Source organism: Helianthus annuus, chromosome 10 (assembly GCF_002127325.2).
Source record: "Helianthus annuus cultivar XRQ/B chromosome 10, HanXRQr2.0-SUNRISE, whole genome shotgun sequence".
In the NCBI taxonomy this organism is placed as follows: domain Eukaryota; kingdom Viridiplantae; phylum Streptophyta; class Magnoliopsida; order Asterales; family Asteraceae; genus Helianthus; species Helianthus annuus.
Genome location: NC_035442.2, coordinates 135,587,124 through 135,605,225, shown reverse-complemented (window position 1 = coordinate 135,605,225; position 18,102 = coordinate 135,587,124). Strand labels below are relative to the sequence as shown.

Here is an 18,102-nt window from a genome sequence, read left to right as displayed (position 1 = left end):
AATAATAGCAAGGGTGTTAGATATATATAATCAAATTTTAACTAAACTTGTCATGCCGTTTCATAATTTTCTTATGTTGGTTCTTTTTATCACGACGCTATCGGTTGTAAATTTGTAAAAATATAACATTTTTAGATCTTGAAATTCCCAAATTAAACCTAGGCAAGTAAAAAAAATTGAAAAAAAAATTTTTTTTTTTTTTGAAAAAAATTGGGGTGATTAGCGGTTCCAATAGAGTTTTGTGTAAGGCTTGTAATTAGGACTTTCAAGATTCAAGGTTTTAGCATCCCCCCCCCCCACACACTTAAATTACACATTGTCCTCAATGTGTCCCAAAAATAAGTTTTTAGGTTGATTGAATGTGTAAAAATGTGTGAAAAAGCAAAATTTTTTGTTACTGGGCGTCTGGACACGGCCCCGTGTTCAGATCGCCAGTAACATAAATTGGTAAAAAGAAACAGAAGCCTGGGCACGGGGGCGTGTTCAGTGAGCACGCCCCGTGTCCAGTTACCTGAACTGGGCATTTCCTGCAGATTGTGCAGCACGGGGCCGTGTTGGGTGGGCACGGCCCGTGCTGAACTTGCTGTAATGAAGAAAAATCTGTCGGGTGGCCCAGTTTTTGTGCATGGGGTGCTGGTTCAAGTTTCCCTTAGTATCCTTCACCATCCCGAGTGTGTTTTAGCCATTACAACATCATCCAAACACCAATTTTTAACTAAAACCAACATTCACTAAAATAACACCTTACATAAAGTCCTAGAAAATTAAAAACAACGCAGAAAATAAAAGTTAAAGATAGATAGGTCAAGTGATACATAAAATCATCCTAAGGAGTTCTACTTTTTTTTTCATCAAAATTCCGGAAATAGCTTTCCGATTTAGTAGAACTCCGAGCCGACAGGTGTTCCCTAGATGTTGTTTAAAGCCATTCTTCTATTTCTCTAGGGAGGAAGAAGGCAGCTTCATTCTCCTCAACATCTTGCGGAGGGGGAGTAGCACCAACTGGGACCCCTTGTAGTATATCGCGAGGAGGCCCCGGGTGTATGGTGTACCACTCGGCTGGTATGATGACTTCAGGCACCACGTTCCATGCCCTTTGGGTGATGATTGGTACCAAAGGAGGAGAGGCGAGAATGTTCAACCTTTGGTGCAAAAGGTTGACCTCTCGAAGACATCCTTCTAGTCCCACCGTTAAGTGATTGATACGGTCGACCAATGCTTCTTCCACCCCCGTCATTTCATCAATAGCCTCTCTTAAAGCGTAAACATAGTTTACAATAGAGTCCTCTACCATTGATGACCTCCTCCCCTGTCGGTTGTTCCTTGATTGCGACGAAGATGTTCCGCTAGTTATGCTCGCCATTTTGAGAAAACAGACCGAAAAGGTTTCAACTTGTATTTGGACAGTACCTCGGACACGGCCCCGTGTTCAATGAACACAGCCCCGTGTTCAGCTGTCTGTAGGTTTTTAGAGCAAGGAATCTTGGAGTTTTAAATTATTTTTCCAATTTATAAGGTACTTTTAAGCATAAATAATTTAAAACAAAGTTGTATAACTCATTTTAAACAAGATTCCTTGAATAATAACCTTACAAACATTACAATAAAGCTTGGAATCATGGAGATTTCAAGCTTTAATGGAGGTATCGAGTGAAAGTTGAAGAAGAAGGCAATGAACAAAAGTGGAAAAGACAAGATGGTTGTTGAGAACCTTCTTTAGAATATACCTAGGATGGTATGAGTGAAGATCTCACCAGATCTTTGTCTTTGGGGTGGTCAAAATGTGCAGGAATCTTGCTGCATTTATAGAAAACGACAGCACGCTGCACAAGGCCCCGTGTCGGCTGGACACGGCCCCGTGTGCAGACAAAATCCTGACATATTTTGTCCGTATTCTGACCATAGATCAGACGGGAATCTTTTGGTGGACATGGGGGCGTGTTGACCTGGACACGGCCCCGTGTCTAGAAACTGTCTTATGGAGTTTTCCTATTTTTAAGGAATTTATCCAGATCGAGTGGTTCCTTACTGGATGGAACAACCCCAAAGTGCCTGAGATACCTTAATTGTTCTAGATTAAGACGAGAACGCAAGAGGTTGTCGGTGAGGGTGATTCCTATGCTAAATGTAGGTGGACAAGTCCAACCCTTTTTCGGGCTCTCGTTAAAGAAGGTGTATGCCGAATCGCTCAGGTCTATGTATGCACCGAATGAAGTCGATGGAGAGTCCTTCACGGCACAATCGACACAGGGACGACTATCGCCCAAGTCTTCGCTAGAGTTAAAGGTAATATCGGGAACAACGAAGTTGTTTTTATTCGAATGCGATCCCAACAATTCTTCTTGGGTATCGTCTTGAGATAAATTAATGAAATCCACCTTAAGTTCTTTTAACCAATTAAGAATTAGATCTTCTAATTGAAATAGTTCATCAAGAAGCATTTCTCCTAGAAGGTCCGGTTGAGAGCATTCGAGGGAGAGATAGGGACTATTTTTACTTTCGCCCATCTTAAGGCTATAGGAAAACAAGGGGTCTATATAATGGGGCTTATAATTTAGAAAAATAACATTCTAATTCTTTATGAGGGCCTCCACATATTTGACACCACGTACCATAAGAGTGCCGAAAGTAAAAAGTATCAGTATCACTCATGTTTCTGTCAGAAATTACCAACCATCGGGATCTTTCGGTTCTGTTTTCAGTAACTGAAACTTGGGCACGGGGCGTGTTGAGTGGACACGGCCCCGTGTTCAGCTTACTGTCTGACTTAAAATAGGATTGCCAGTTCCAAAGATTGTTCACGGGGCGTGTTCAGCGGGCACGGCCCGTGCTGAGTTCTGCAGAAGCTGAAAAATTAGAAAATCCTAAAAAAGAACAGAAAAATTAGAAAAAAACGATTAGGCCGTTGATTCCTAACTTTCTTAAAATCCTTGTATCCCCGACAACGGCGCCAAAAACTTGATGTGCGTGAAGTGTGCTATATTCTTTATGTATATTTTAAGCCCTTTTACACTTTTTAGTCAAGTTTTAAATTTATAAAACACGATATTTACTAACACTAAACACACATATGGGCAAGTGCACCCATCGTGAGCGTAGTATAGTGTTGGTAAGATACCGAGGTCGTCCAAGGACACAAGAGCTTTTAATACCGGTTTATCCTCAACGTCTAATCAAATCAAAAGTTAGAAAAAGGTTTGTAAACTAGAAAAATAAAACTAACTAAATTGCTGAAAAATAAAATAAAAGTAAAAACAGATAGACAAGATGAATCACTTGGATCCGACTCGTGTGTAGTGTAACCTTTGATTATTTCCGCACTTTTGCACTTTTTAAGAGATTATCTTAGTTATTGTAGTAGGCCCCTATTTTGAAGGTGACGTTACCCTCAACCCAGTAGTTTGAGTCAGCAAGGATACAATCCTAAAAGGTCGGATTATTGAAAGATAATTAATTAAGTTATTAATGCATAATGTGGTAAGCCCCTCTTTTGAAGGTGACGTTACCCTCGGCTAAGTAGTCTGAGTCAGCAAGGATACAGTCCTAAGTAGCCGGTTAAAGTTTTAATAGTAGCTTACATATGAGGGGATCAAAGAGTTTGGACCCCCGCCATCCAATACCGGTGGGTATTGAAGGAGGTCCTGCTAAATTTGACCCAGGTCCTTGCAGGATCTATACACTGAACAAGGCAAGACTCTTACCAAACGGTTCCCTTAACCCCCGACCAGGTAGCCAACATATCTCCATATAGACCGTGGAGATATGAATGGTGAAAATCTTTTATTTTATATAGACAGTAAAATAATGCCAAGACACCACGGACAAACGATAAGGAAGAATCACCTTCAACATAAGAAACTAGTTATTAAAGTCATTAATACATAACCAAATAAAAAGTACGAAAAGATTAAAAATAAAAAGTATTACACTAGACACTTGTCTTCACCAAGTGATGTAAGAGACTTAGGCAAACATGGCCTTTGATTGTCAAGAACTCTTACGATCAATCTTGGATCCCGAGACGACTCACACACTCTATGATGGATGATGGATGATGGTGGTGGATGATGGTGGTGGATGATGGTGTTGTGATGGTGGTGGTGGGTGGGTGAAGTGTGAGAGAGGTGGTGTGCCAAGGGATGGTTTGCAAATGCCCTATTTATAGCCTGAACAGCAGCTCGGGCACAACCCCGTGTCCATTGGGCACGGCCCCGTGTCCATCCTCCTTCTCTTTCTTCATTAATTGTTGTTTGTCTGCATTAGTTGACCACCCCCGTGTCCGCTGGGCATGACCCCGTGTGCAGAAGCGTATCTGTACTATCAAGATTTCCCTAGATTCTGCAAATCTTAGAGTTGACCACGACCCCGTGTCTAGTGGGCACGCCCCCGTGGTGGGTGATAGAAGCTTCTACAACTTTGTCTTTTCTGCTGATACTTGGGCACGCCCCCGTGCTCACTGAGCACGGGGCGTGTTCAGCCTTCTGTTCTCTTGTTTTGCTTGGGAAGATGCTGTTGGGAGGTCGGGCATGCCACGTTTGTTCCTTTTCTTGTATTTATGTTAGATTTAACTGCCTTTTTGCTTCTTTTGTTCATTTGAGCTCATTTAATCCTGAAAATACAAAAGGAAGACAAAAACACACTATTTCCAATATTAGTACTAAAAAAGGGTTAGTTTTATGCCACAATTGATGTAATTTATATGTTGCATTTTGTGCACATCACTTCCTAAGTGCCATCCTTACCTCTTCATGTGTGATCCTCCTGTAGTAGCAATTATTCTGTTGTCGCATTTGAGTCATGGGATTGCTGCTAACTTGTTGGTACACCCTACCGTCGTTGAAAAGATCATGAAAGTAAGTTTGCCATCTCAACTTAAAGTCATGTTCCTTGACTAAAACACGTCCATCCTCTCCTTTGATAAACTTTACTACTCCTAGATCTTGTCTTCTTCGCTCCCTAGCTTTGGAAATCTTAAACATATCATGCTCCCCCTCTTTTGTTTCCAAATGTTCATACATTTGTTTGTAGGCTGTGTTTTTTGCCTCGGTCACCGCCTTTTTTGCTTCCCTTTTTGCGTTCTTGTAAATCTCCTTCACCCTCAGTCGTTCCTCCTCATCTGTGCACCTCAAAAGATCTCTAAAACTCTGTTGCTTATCCTTTATTTTGGTATGCACGTCTTCGTTCCACCACCAGGACTCCTTATGCCCACTAGTCTTTCCTGTTGTTACCCCCAGCGTCTCATTCACCACTGTCGTGATCGTAGTCGCCATAGCCTCCCACATCCGGTTTGCATCGTCACCTAGTCGCATCTGTGTCATCGAGTTAACTTTATCTCTAAACAACATAATTTTTTCTCCCTTCAAGTTTCCACAACGGATCCTAGGTCGGGTTTTCCTCACCCTGTCAGTTAGCCTTACTTTGAAAGCTAAATCCGCTACCAGCAAATGGTGTTGAGCCGCCGCAGTCTCCCTTGGTATAACCTTGCAGTCCATCCACATCCTTCGATCTTCCTGCCTCATCAAAAGATAGTCGATTTGCGTGTTACGTCCTCCGCTACTAAAAGTGATCAAATGAGAATCCTTCTTCCTAAAGAACGAGTTTATAATACCTAGGTCGTGAGCTGCCGCAAAGTCTAGAAGGTCTCTACCAGTTTCATTCCTACCGCCAAAACCAAAACCCCCATGTACCAACTCAAAGCCATCATTATCCTTACCAATGTGCCCATTAAAATCTCCTCCTATAAAAATTTTCTCCTCCCTAGGTATGGCCCTTACTACTAAATCTAGACAATCCCAAAACCCTCTTTTCTCTTGATCTCCTAGTCCCACTTATGGTGCATAGGCGCATACCACTGTCACTACTTGCTCACCTAATACTAACCTTAACACCATAATTCTATCGTTGTGTCTTATCACCTCAATTACATTCTTATGCAATTCTGTAGACACCAAAAAACCTACTCCGTTCTTGGCCCCATCAGACCCGGAATACAACAACTTATACCCATTGCGCTCTTCTGCTCTTTGTCCTTTCCACCTAGTCTCCTGAAGGCACGCTATCTGGACCCTACGTCTTTTAAGTGCGTCTATCACTTCCAACAATTTACTACTAAGAGTTCCTACGTTCCAAGACGCCACCCGTAAACTACACCCTCTAACCTTACCCTTACCTGCACCTCTCGTCCTTGGACATGATCTCAAGTAAAAGTCATGGCTTCTGTTGTCTATGATCACAACTAACAACTAACCACAAGGTAGCAAACAATATGCAACATAAAGTACGCCAAGGACAAAACTATACAATACGTAGCAACAAGCATACAATGACAATAAATAACACGTGGTGCACAATGTCAATACGTCGTTACACGTAGTAGTACGCAATACTAAAAAGCAACACGTATCGCACAATGAGTACCGGGAAGCCTGAAAGAACCCACCAAATGTATTCTAAATTATGTTATTATTATTGTTATTACTATTATTATTATTATTATTATTATTATATTATTAGTATTGATATTATATTAGTATTATTGTTATTATTATTAGTATTCTTGAGGACTAATAGTATATAATGTTTATTTTAGTAACAAAAGCACCCACGTAAAACTAAAAAAAAAATATCTTATTATGTTGAGGAATGAGTGCACCTGGACCGGAAATACGAGAAAGAAGCCTCCGCCGATGTCTAGCCGCCTCACAGGAAGAACAACAACCCAAAAAAAAGTGGTGGTCGGAGTGGTCGTAGCTGGTCACTCTTCTCCGGTGAGCAGGAAGAACAACAACACGTGTACGCAGTGGTCGTAGGTGGTCGCTCTTCTCCGCGAGCAGGAGAAGATGGTGGTTGCTGGTCGTGTAGATCGGTGGACCAATGGGTGGAAGGAAGCGGCGATGGTGGTGGTTGAAAGCGAGATACGGAGTAGGCGAGGTGGTGGAGAGGGGAGAGAGAGAGAGATAGAGGGGGAAGATATACTTACACTTTGCCAGAGTAGGCGAGGTGGTGGAGAGGGGGGAGAGAGAGATATAGAGGGAGAGGGGAAACTAAGATCACTAGATTAACCTAAATGATTTCTGAAGTGAAAGATGTTGGAATTAAGATGTTTGATGGAAAAATCAACAAGAAACTTCTCAATGCCCTGCCACGTAACATGGATATGAGTATGTTACCATCAAGAGGACAAATGACCTATACAAAATAGCCCTCGAAGATCTGATTTCAATCATCTACTTGTGTTCTCTGGATGACAAGCAGAGGGCTCCGTGTAACAATAGTGCTCCTTTCTTAAAGATGACACAAAATCAAGATACAATGTTTTCTATGTTTGGGGGAGTAGTTACGAGTTTATCGTCTTCTACATCCATGTGTCAGAAGACAACTGCATATGAATGTGAGGATCAGCTACAAGCTTCGGATTCCAATCATGCTTTCATGGCTGGCATTTCTAAACTTCATCTTCAGAGACTTTGTTGTCTAAGGTAAATGATAATTTTTGTTCTCAAATATGCATTAATAAAGTAATAATTTATAGAAAACATAATGTTGATTTAATTATGGAAATAGTAGATCTAAAAACCTCCAACTACACCTTATCTAAGAATAATAAAATTTATAAAGAAAAGGTGGAAGCACAAAAAATGATATAACCAAGTTACAAAACGATTTAAGTCAAAAAGTGTCTCCCGGACGCTAAATAACACATTGAAGAACTAACGAATGAGTTAAAAGAAGCTAAAACAAAGTTTGAAACTGCTAAGTTTACCTTCAATTCTTTGAGGTGTCAAATCAATTGGCTAAAAAAATCGTTGATAGATAAATCATTGGTACACTTACACTCATTTATCTCATTTTGATGAGGATGAGAGAGAAGATGACTAAATGAAATATGAAAAATGGAGTGAAGGTGAAATTTATGTGGGAACATGAACTTTTTAAAAAATTGACCCTAATTTTAACTATGTGAACGATGCTAGTGCTTCTACTTCTTGTGCAGAGCAAGTTATAGTTGAGGATTGGGACATGAGAATGATGACTGTGATAAAATTTTTACTGCAATTTAAAAACTGTCATTGATATTTCTTTAAAATAATTTTATGATGTCAAAACTAATTAATCTGTGAACCTTGTTTGAAAGGGTAAAGAACATTGTGTGAACGCATGTTCAAATTCTTCTGATGTAAAAAATTCTAAGTTGGTAAATGTTGCATGTGATAATATGGAAAAAGTTTTTGTGAAACCTTTTCAAAACGGCAATTGTGAAAAGTACGTTTCACCTAAACGTGTTATTAAAAATTCTAACGCTTCACCTTAACAATTTAAGAAAAACCATTCTTATGCTAATCATGATAAACAGAACAAGAAGCGTGAACAAATCGTGTTGATAAAAAGAAAGTGCATGAGAATTCAACACATAAGGGGCAATATGTCGCATCTAGATCTTCTAGATCGATAAGTAGTGAGAGATCACAGTGTCCTTCATGTGCTAAGAAGCAGACTTGTTATAATTGTGGTTTACCTGGTCATATTGTTAGAAATTATGTTCATTGTCCTTATGAGCCCTATTACATGAAAAACCAGAGGGTTGCACCATGGGAAAAGTTTTATTCTAAGCCAATGAAGGTTCAAAAACCTGAGCCAATGAAGAATAAGCACCCCAAAGTCAAACCATCTGATGGTGATTGGAATGCCGCTAATAACAAACGAAACTCAGATAAACAAAAAAAATTACTTTCTAAATCAAAATATGAGTAAACCGGTAGTTTAAACAAAAGAAACTAAATCATTTGTTAAGCCTAAACAAATTTAGAAAGCAAAACTAAAGGAAGTAGCATCTTCAATGTTTGAAGAAGATAAGGACATGCTTACTTGAAGTATTTTATACTAATGCTTTGGGAATCCCCAAGATCACAATGGCCTAGGTACTTATGTCTAACTAATCTCCTTATTCATGCACGAATAATTAAGGAGGATTATCAACAGCATTTGGCATGTTGGTAGTGGTTATTCCAAGCATATTTCAGGAGACATTTCCTTGTTTCATAACTTTAAACCTTTTAACATATGGTATGTTTCCTTTGAAAGAGATGAGCGAGGTAAGATCAACAGCAAATGTATATTTAAAAGTTGGTACGTTAAATTTGAAAATGATTGGTTTTAAACTCGAGGATGGTTAAAGAAAACAATAAAGAGATTTTATTTTGTTTTCAAATTTAAACATAATTTTTTTATACTTAGGTAGTTTTATTTATGCACAAAATAAGGGGGATCAAAAAAATACAAAAAGCTTTGTTGTTTATGCATTGTTTTGGGGGAGAAATCAGAAAAACACAAAAAGATTCTTAGTTTACATAAAACTCCAAAAATAGTTTGTTGCATCATATGGGAAATAAGCTACATTTTCGTTTGTGGGTGTGAATGATACATGTAAAGCCTTAAATTGAAACGAGTAGGATCCAATATGATATGTTGATAGACTCTGTTTTATGCAAAAAAAAAAAAAAAAAAAAAAAAAAGCTCAAAGAGAAAAGAAAATCAGAAAAATAAGAAAAGAAATAGAAAAATGACTTTTATAATATTTAAAAATAAAATTTACTTTTGATACAGCTCTTAACCAATAAAAAGATAAAATAATCTTTACAAATTTAAAACATTTAAAATTAGTGAAAGGAAAGTATATTTGTTCAAATGTTTGAATTAGATATTACTTAGTCTATCCACATCTTTAACCATCTTCACCAAAGATCATATTTTAACCAACTTTTGTATAGACTATATTTTAACAAGCTACTTACCAATCGTTCTCTCAAATGTCAAAATTTATCATCTTCTTCCTTGATTTTTCTCTTTAAAACATTTATAAATGTATCAAATTTTGGTAGTACAGGACTGATTTAACACCAGAAAACTTTGAATTAAACAAGAATCTTACAAATGAACTCAAGAACAAAAGAACTTTACAAATCTCTACAAATCAGATAATCAACATGATAATCTAATACTAAAACCAACAAGATCTAACAAGAATCTATGCGTGAAAACCCTAGATCTCTAGCTAAGTTCCAAAGAGTTCTAAAACCGAAGAAAGAGAAAGTGTTTGACTAAATAATGAAATTTGTCAAAGAACACACTTATATAGTGACCTGAGAAGATCTGAATCCTTCGTTGCTCCGCATCTACTCTGGATCATCCAAGCCCAACCGATCAACTTATGGTCAGCCTTCCATCCCATCAACTTGTATCAGCTTGTAATAGCCCAGTTTAGCTCAACCCAAATCTAATCCATATCCAGCCAAATATAACATGTTACAAAAGACATAAAAACAAACAATTAATTAAAAACAAGTAACACAACTTAATTTGGTAATGTACTTGTGTATTTATATTCAATACCCCCCCCCCTCCTGTTACATGACCAAACACATCATACATATTCAGCAAATTACACAACTTAATATGTTGATTAACCAATAACCCTTTAATGAAAATATCGGCTATTTGATTTTTAGATTCAATACCAATTGTTTTTATATAACCTTTAGGAATTTGATCACTTAATAAAAACAAATCAAGTTTAAAATTTTAGTCATGTCTTGAAATACAGGAATAGCTACAACTGAATTGCAACTATGTTGTCACAAAATAGAGAAACTGGAACACTTACTTTAACATGCAATTCACACAAGCCGTTTATTAACCACATGACTTCAGATGTTGCAGCACACAAGGCACGATACTCAGCTTCAATTGTAGATCGTGAAATAGTAGGCTGCGTTTTTACTTTTCCAAGTTACTAAAGACTCACCAAGGAATACATAAAAACCTGTTACTGACTTCCTTGATTCTAAATATTTAGCCTAATCAAAATCAGCATAAGCCCTTAATTCAAACACATCACTTTTGCTAAACAATAACCCTTTATCAGGAGATGTTTTTTAATACCTTAACACTCTTATGGAAATTTGAAAATGTGATTTCTTCGGCTTATGCATGTATTGACTTAGAACACGTACAAAATAAGATAGATCAAACCTAGATGAGATAAATATATCAACTTACCAACAAGCCTTGATATCCAATAACATCAACTTATATCTCACTATTATTTTCACACAAAGAACTAGCAACATAATTTTGTTCAATAGGACTACTCATTGGTTTTGCAATCAATTATGCCATACTCAGCAAGCAATCTACACAATACTTTCTTTGTGATAAAGACACACATGTTCAGTTTAACAACTTCAATGCCTAAAGAATAGTTAAGTTTCCCTAAGTCTTTAATTAGAAACTTGGACTTCAAGAACTGTTGTACTTTAACAATTTCATTATAATTATTCCCTGTGACAACTATGTCATCAACTTATACTAACAATACAACAAACACAGAAGAACCAAACAAGACAAACATTGAGTGGTCACATTTACTTTGTATAATCCCAACTCAATAAGAACACTAAAAAGTTTAGCATTTCATATTCTAGGGGTCTGTTTCAGCCCATATAAAGATTTATTTAATTTACATACTCTAGTATCATCCTTAGAAAAATAACCCTCAGGTAATTTCATATAAACATTTTCGTTACTTTATCAAACTAAGTTTTAACTAACTAAAACAAATGTTGAATGTTGTCAAAGACTTCATCTTTATCTCTCATTAAGGATATCTAGATATCCCTATTGTAATCATCTACCATGGTGATAAAATACATATACCATTCCATACTTATTATTTTATAAGGTCCCAAACATCTAGATGAACTAAATCATATGGATGTTTTGTTTTATGATCACTTAAAGGGAAAGGTTCCCTATGTTGTTTAGCAATACGGAAAATTTCACATGGAGAAAAATTATTACCAACTTTTAGATTTAAATCATTTTTAATACTTGTAAGAAACCATCAAAAAGGTGACCTAACCTAGCATGCCATGAATTAGAAACATCAAGACTGTTATAACATACACTAGCACTAACATATGACTCACCACAGAAATACAAACCATCTAGTTGACTACCAGTCACCGAGATTTACTTTGTTAACAAATCCTAAAGATAACAATTATTTTCATTAAAACACATAGTCAGTTTATTGTCCTTTGAAGGTTTATGAACAGGTATAAGGTTAAAACAATAATCTAGAACAACAAACACATCACTCAAAGTAACTTTATCATTTATTTCGACATCACCAATCTTAGTTATCACAACATTTGTTCCATTAGGATGTTTAACCTTCACACTAAACTCACTTACGTCTATTGGTTTATCAAATTCTTATTTTTCATTACCATATGTTGATTTGTCCCTGAATTAATTATCCAACCCAATTTATTCCCACAATTGTTATTACTAACATTAACATAATTGAATATCCTTTTGCTATTACTTAGGGAACAGAAAGGATCAATGACTCTACCTAACATATTACAGCTTGAACAAGGATCATCATATTTTTGACTTAAGAGACTGGGAAGTTTGGAAACCTGATCAGGACTAAGACAACTAGGAGCAACACTCATTTATCACCTCATTAACAAAATTATTATTTTAAATAGTCATTTTTACCTGACCATTTCTAGGTTTCATCCATGAAGAATATCCAATAATTTTAACACTTATCTATGTTATGACCCAACTTATTACAATGAGATCACTTTACATTTTGATTTGGATTTCTAATATTTTTCCTTTTATTTTCAAGGAAAATGGGTATTTAATAAACTAACCTTTAACCAGTTGGTAAATAATAATCCAACCTTCAAAATTGGTAAATAATAATCCCACCCATCAACATGTTGGTACTCAATGAACTTCTGTTAATTTTTTTAACTGAAATTAGTTTTTATGTTTTATTTATTACACAAACAGTCCCTGTAGTTGTAATTTACTAGTTTTAACTATTTTATGAAACAAAAAAATCACTCGAAAATCCTCCTTTTCCTCGATTTGAGGTTTATAAAATAGTTAAAACTAGTAAATTACAACTACAGGGACTGTTTGTGTAATAAATAAAACTTAAAAACTAACTTCAGTTAAAAAAAATTAACGGAAGTTCATTGAGTACCAACATGTTGATAGGTAGGATTATTATATACCAATTCTGTAGGTTGGATTATTATTTACCAACTGGTTAAAAGTTGGTTTATTAAATACCAATTTTCCTATTTTCAAAAGACTAATTAGATTTAGAAACAAAACCAACATTTTGAGTTAAATCTTTAGAATGATTATTATTAGAACTTCTATGTGACTCTTCCCTAGATATAATAGCAAATACTTATTTTATAGTAGGAAGTTGTCCTCTTATTAACGCAATGGTTCTAACAGCTTGTTATAAAAAAAAAAAAAAAAAAAAAAAAAAAAAAAAAAACTACAACAATTTTATTAAATGATTAAAATCATTAAATTGTTTAGATGCTTCACAAGTTGAAGCACGTAGTTGTAATATTTGATCAAGTTGTTTCCACATAATACTAAGTTTATGATAATATTCAGAAACAAAAACCCCATTTTAATTAAATGAGTTGATTTTTTTTTATACAAATCAAATACCACAAAACCAACAACCTTATCATAGATTTCTTTCAATTCTTATCATAGATTTTTTTCAATTCTTCCCACACATCTATAGCAAGTTTATAATAGACTCCTAGATATAACTCCTCAGACACTAGATTTAAAATCCATGTAAAAACTATGGAATTACACCTATCCCATTGATGTTCAAGAACACCAATAAAACCAAACTTTTTTTTATTTAAAGAGCTAAAGTCATTACATTAGCTCATACATTATAATTCATTGCTCCTTTTAACTTTATACGTACTATGGTAAGATTAGCATAATCACTAGCATATAAGTACAACGGATTACTAACATCAAATTTACTCACAAAAGTAACAGTTTAACCATCAGCCATGGCAACAAATTAAAAATAGACAATCTAGAAAACTAACATAGAAATTATCAACAAGTAAAAACATATCAGATACACAATAAGCACACACAGGCGAAGCTATGTCAGTGTCAAGACCATGTCTTAACGTATGAGCCTTATCCCAAATCTAAACAGACCTCGACCACACTATAGGTCTAAACAAAAAGTGTAACACCTTGAACACAAGAAAGAAAAAAGATATGCATAAACACACTGCACACAACAAATAAGGTATGGGTCCCTTTGTAACAAATGCAGTCCCGCTAACCTGACCAATAAATGCATAGACAACAACTGTAAACCGTGTGACAAAATTTAAAAAGGAAAGAACGGAACGATCTCACCTTGGAGAGCAGCGTCCTAATAAGGATATCTTTTAACAAAATCAAGAACCATAACCTTCACTTAGGGTTATGGATTCAAGAAAGAAAACATTAACCATTCACATACGAGAGAACTCCCAATATCATAATCCACCACGTTATTTATGCTTAGCTCGAAGAAACCCTAGATTATTTGGGAAGACAACTTTTAATCTCTAAATATACCAACAACCGTGATTCAAGAACAGAATCACGTTTAACTACCGTAAATTCGCAAAGATCCAAGACCAAATACCTAGTTTGAGAAGAAATCCTAACTTTCCAGGTCTAAGAAACCAATGGAACAGAAACTGTGACAACCCGCAACTTCAGGTTACTACTTTAACTTAACCACAGTTAATTTAGACATACATTCATGGCACTGCATTTAACTAAGGTTAGTTAAATGAGTCTACGTTGGTAATTCGAGAAATGTACTACTTGCCAAGAGAATGGAGAATGTACTTGAGCAAGCTTTTGAAAGTTGTTGCACCTTAAAACATCATTCAAAGTTATAAAAAATGATCTAATATTGAAATTGAGCAAGTAAATATGTTATATTCGAATTGGTCAACTCCTAGACTAGGAAGCAACAGTCCCACTTGACGATTATTCATCGTTTTCTTTATTAGCAAAAAGTATACTTGGTGAACTTTCCTTAAACTCATCACTCAAAACATGACAATTATCAAATGATTTGTAAAAAGTATTTTCTTTATACAAACTAATGTATAAATATATCAAATTAAGACTTCAAATAATTTTATAAAACCGGAATATTTTAAAAATAAATTTAAGACTTTGAATATCTTTCTAAATAAGTAAAATAAATATTTTTTACAAAATTTGATGGATCAATTTTAACGTTATTTTAATAATTGCGTGAAAATAACGTTAAAAGCTGAGGACGGTTAATCATGCATCATGTGGTGGCGTTGATAGCTGAAAGACAAAAGGGTACATGCACTAATCGGTCTTTGTCCCAATTGCTGAGTGTTATGTGTCTTATGTCCAAGGCTTGATGCAAAACTACTATCGAGCCGGGGGGTCTCACTAGAAGCAGCCTCTCTATTCCTATGGGGTAGAGGTAAGGCTGTCTACATCTTACTCTCCTCAGACCCTACCTTTGTTTTGCTATTGGTGGGATTTGGTGAGTATGATGAACATGATGATGAAGGTGGATCAATTTTGGGTCAAAGATTGGTGGAGGAATCTTCCTTCACATGGAGCAAAACTTATAAATGAGTCGAATAATTGGTTTAAGCAAATGGGGCGATGACAAACAAAATAAGAATATGACAATTTTCTTTTTTCTTTTTGCAAGGAAATATACCTTTATTTTGAGCTATTGTCATTATCTATCATTTTAGTCAAAACCTGTAAATTTTCTCAGCATTTCATTTGTGGTATAAAGTATCAAACTAGCTTGGACTAAATATAACAAATAAAAATCTTAGAAATTTGCTAAAGAACAAGCTTGGTCGATGCATAATTTGACTGTGATATCGACTATCGAAACTCAATATGTTTCACTCTCTAATAAGCAGATGCACAATTAGACCATAATATCGACTATCAAAACTCAATATGTTTCATGCTCTATTATCTATGTAAAGAGACTTATTTCCCACTCTTTCACCAACCTTTTTGAAATTAATAATCTAAAAATGTGCTCTTTAGTGTTCTTCAATTCATATACTAGATTTATTAGAGAGATCAAGATTAAGATTAGTTCAACTTCAATTCATATACTAAATTTATTAGAGAGATCAAGTTTAAGACTAGTTCAAAAGAGAAAGAGTGTTGGTACTATTAAGTAATATTTATTAGAGTAAATTACAATTTTTGTTCTTTATGTTTACACCAAATTACAGGCGGTGTCCTTTGTCTTTAAAATTGATGAGTTTTGTACTTAATGTTTGAGAATGTTACACGTTATGTCCTTTAGGCCTAACTCAGTTAATATTTCTAGTTAAATCTGGTCACATAAGGCTATTTTAGTCTTTTTACCCATTTATTTAAAATAATATAATAAAAAAACAAAACTAATTTTGAAATTGATATTATATACACAGATATATAAGTTTAGTTCAACTCCCATGTTTCTTTCTCTCAATTCTGCCACTAGACACCATTCAAAACCCACGAACCAACCTGTAACCACCCAACCACCATCGTCTGGCGACGACACAGAAGCAGAACTGTCTCAGATCTGATTTTCCAGCAAAAACAGAAGCAGATCCAAACGTGCCGCACATATCATTCCGGTGACGTCTAGGAGGACCGCCGATTGAAGGCCGAGGTGTTGTTGTGATTTTCCGGCGAGGTGAGTGATTAAAAATTATACAGATACACTTGTTTATAGATTTGGCGATTGGGATGCTCGAAGAGAAAGAATCAAGCTTGAATCTTGGTTATAGGAAACGAGTTGAGGATTGTTTATGGAGGTTTAAATAATGGATTAAATCCATAGAACTGAAAATAGTAGAACCGCAGGGCTCGATTCGATTGCTAAAGGAATTGAACGATTAATGGTGTGAGCTCTTTAGTGCATTCCTATCATCTTCTCTTTGCAAATAAATCATCTTTTGTATATATAATTTTGTTGTGTTCACTGTTAGAGATGGTAGGTGGTGGTGGCAACGAGAGAGAGGTGAGAGGAGATAGAAAAATTTGGGACAGGCAAATAAACTAGGGTTTAGGTTGATTTAATTTGGGGGTAAATAGAGAAAGTAATGGAAAAGACAAATCTACCCTCATGTGAATGTCACATGATCTCATTTAACGTTTAAAATAAATTGAGTTAGGCCTAAAGGACATAACGTGCAACATTCTCAAACATTAAGTACAAAACTTATTAATTTTAAAGACAAAGGACACCGCCTGTAATTTGGTGCATAAAGGACAAAACTTGTAATTTACTCTATTTCTTATTAAGCATTCTTATATGTAAGTGGTGAATACGAACAAAGTAAGTAAGAAGTGTAAAATTGATCACTACCATCTTAGTAAGACGTTGAGTGGTTACCCCTGTCAACTTAATGATACATTTTAACTGTAATCAACATCGTGATTTAGAGAGACGATAGTGATATACAACTCTTGGTGGGACCCGGGGGTGAAAGAGTGGATATAAGGTGGGGTTGTTAATGCCCTCCCGAAATTAAAGGTTCTATTGGTGACAATCAGTAATGTGTGGGGTGATACGCTTATTTTGATATAGTGAATGGATTACACTCAAGCCGGGTGTCTCACTTGAAGCAGCATCTCTATTACTACGGGGTAGAGGTAAGGCTGTCTACATTTTACTCTCATCAGACTCTACCTTGGTTTGCTATTGGTGAGATTTACTGAGTATTATGATGATGATGATGATGATGATGATGATGATGATGATGATGATGATGATGATGATGATGATGATGATGATGATGATGATGATGATGATGATGATGATGATGATGATGATGAATGGAGTACACATGTATACAAGTGTAGATTCATTAACAAGATGGAGGCACGTATGTAAACAGATTGTTAAAAAAACACTGAAATAGGATTAACGGATGGAATAAACAGTGGTAATTGTCTTTCGTTAACACCCTTTTATTACATAAATAAAATAATATATATGGAGGTAATAATGAAATTTTAAGGGGAAATAGCCAAAATAGCCAAGACTTGGTCAAAGTTTCAAAAATAGCCAATTCAAACGGCTCTTTAAGACTTTTCCTCAAACCTGAAACGTCTCAACCAACAACCAATCCATGAAAGCCACGTGTCCACACAAAAGAAACGTGCACA

The 18,102-nt window shown here is 35.7% G+C and overlaps 1 protein-coding gene across 1 annotated transcript; it reads right to left on the bottom strand.

Annotated features, from left to right (window-relative positions):
- Positions 1-4,718: 4,718 nt before the first annotated feature.
- LOC110882611 lies at positions 4,719-7,364 on the bottom strand. Its single transcript, XM_022130592.1, has 3 exons — positions 7,341-7,364; positions 5,881-6,242; positions 4,719-5,658 (listed from the first exon to the last, which is right to left on the bottom strand). Exons 1-3 carry the CDS (start codon positions 7,362-7,364, stop codon positions 4,719-4,721), a joined length of 1,326 nt encoding a protein of 441 aa, XP_021986284.1.
- Between the last annotated feature and the right edge of the window lie 10,738 nt (positions 7,365-18,102).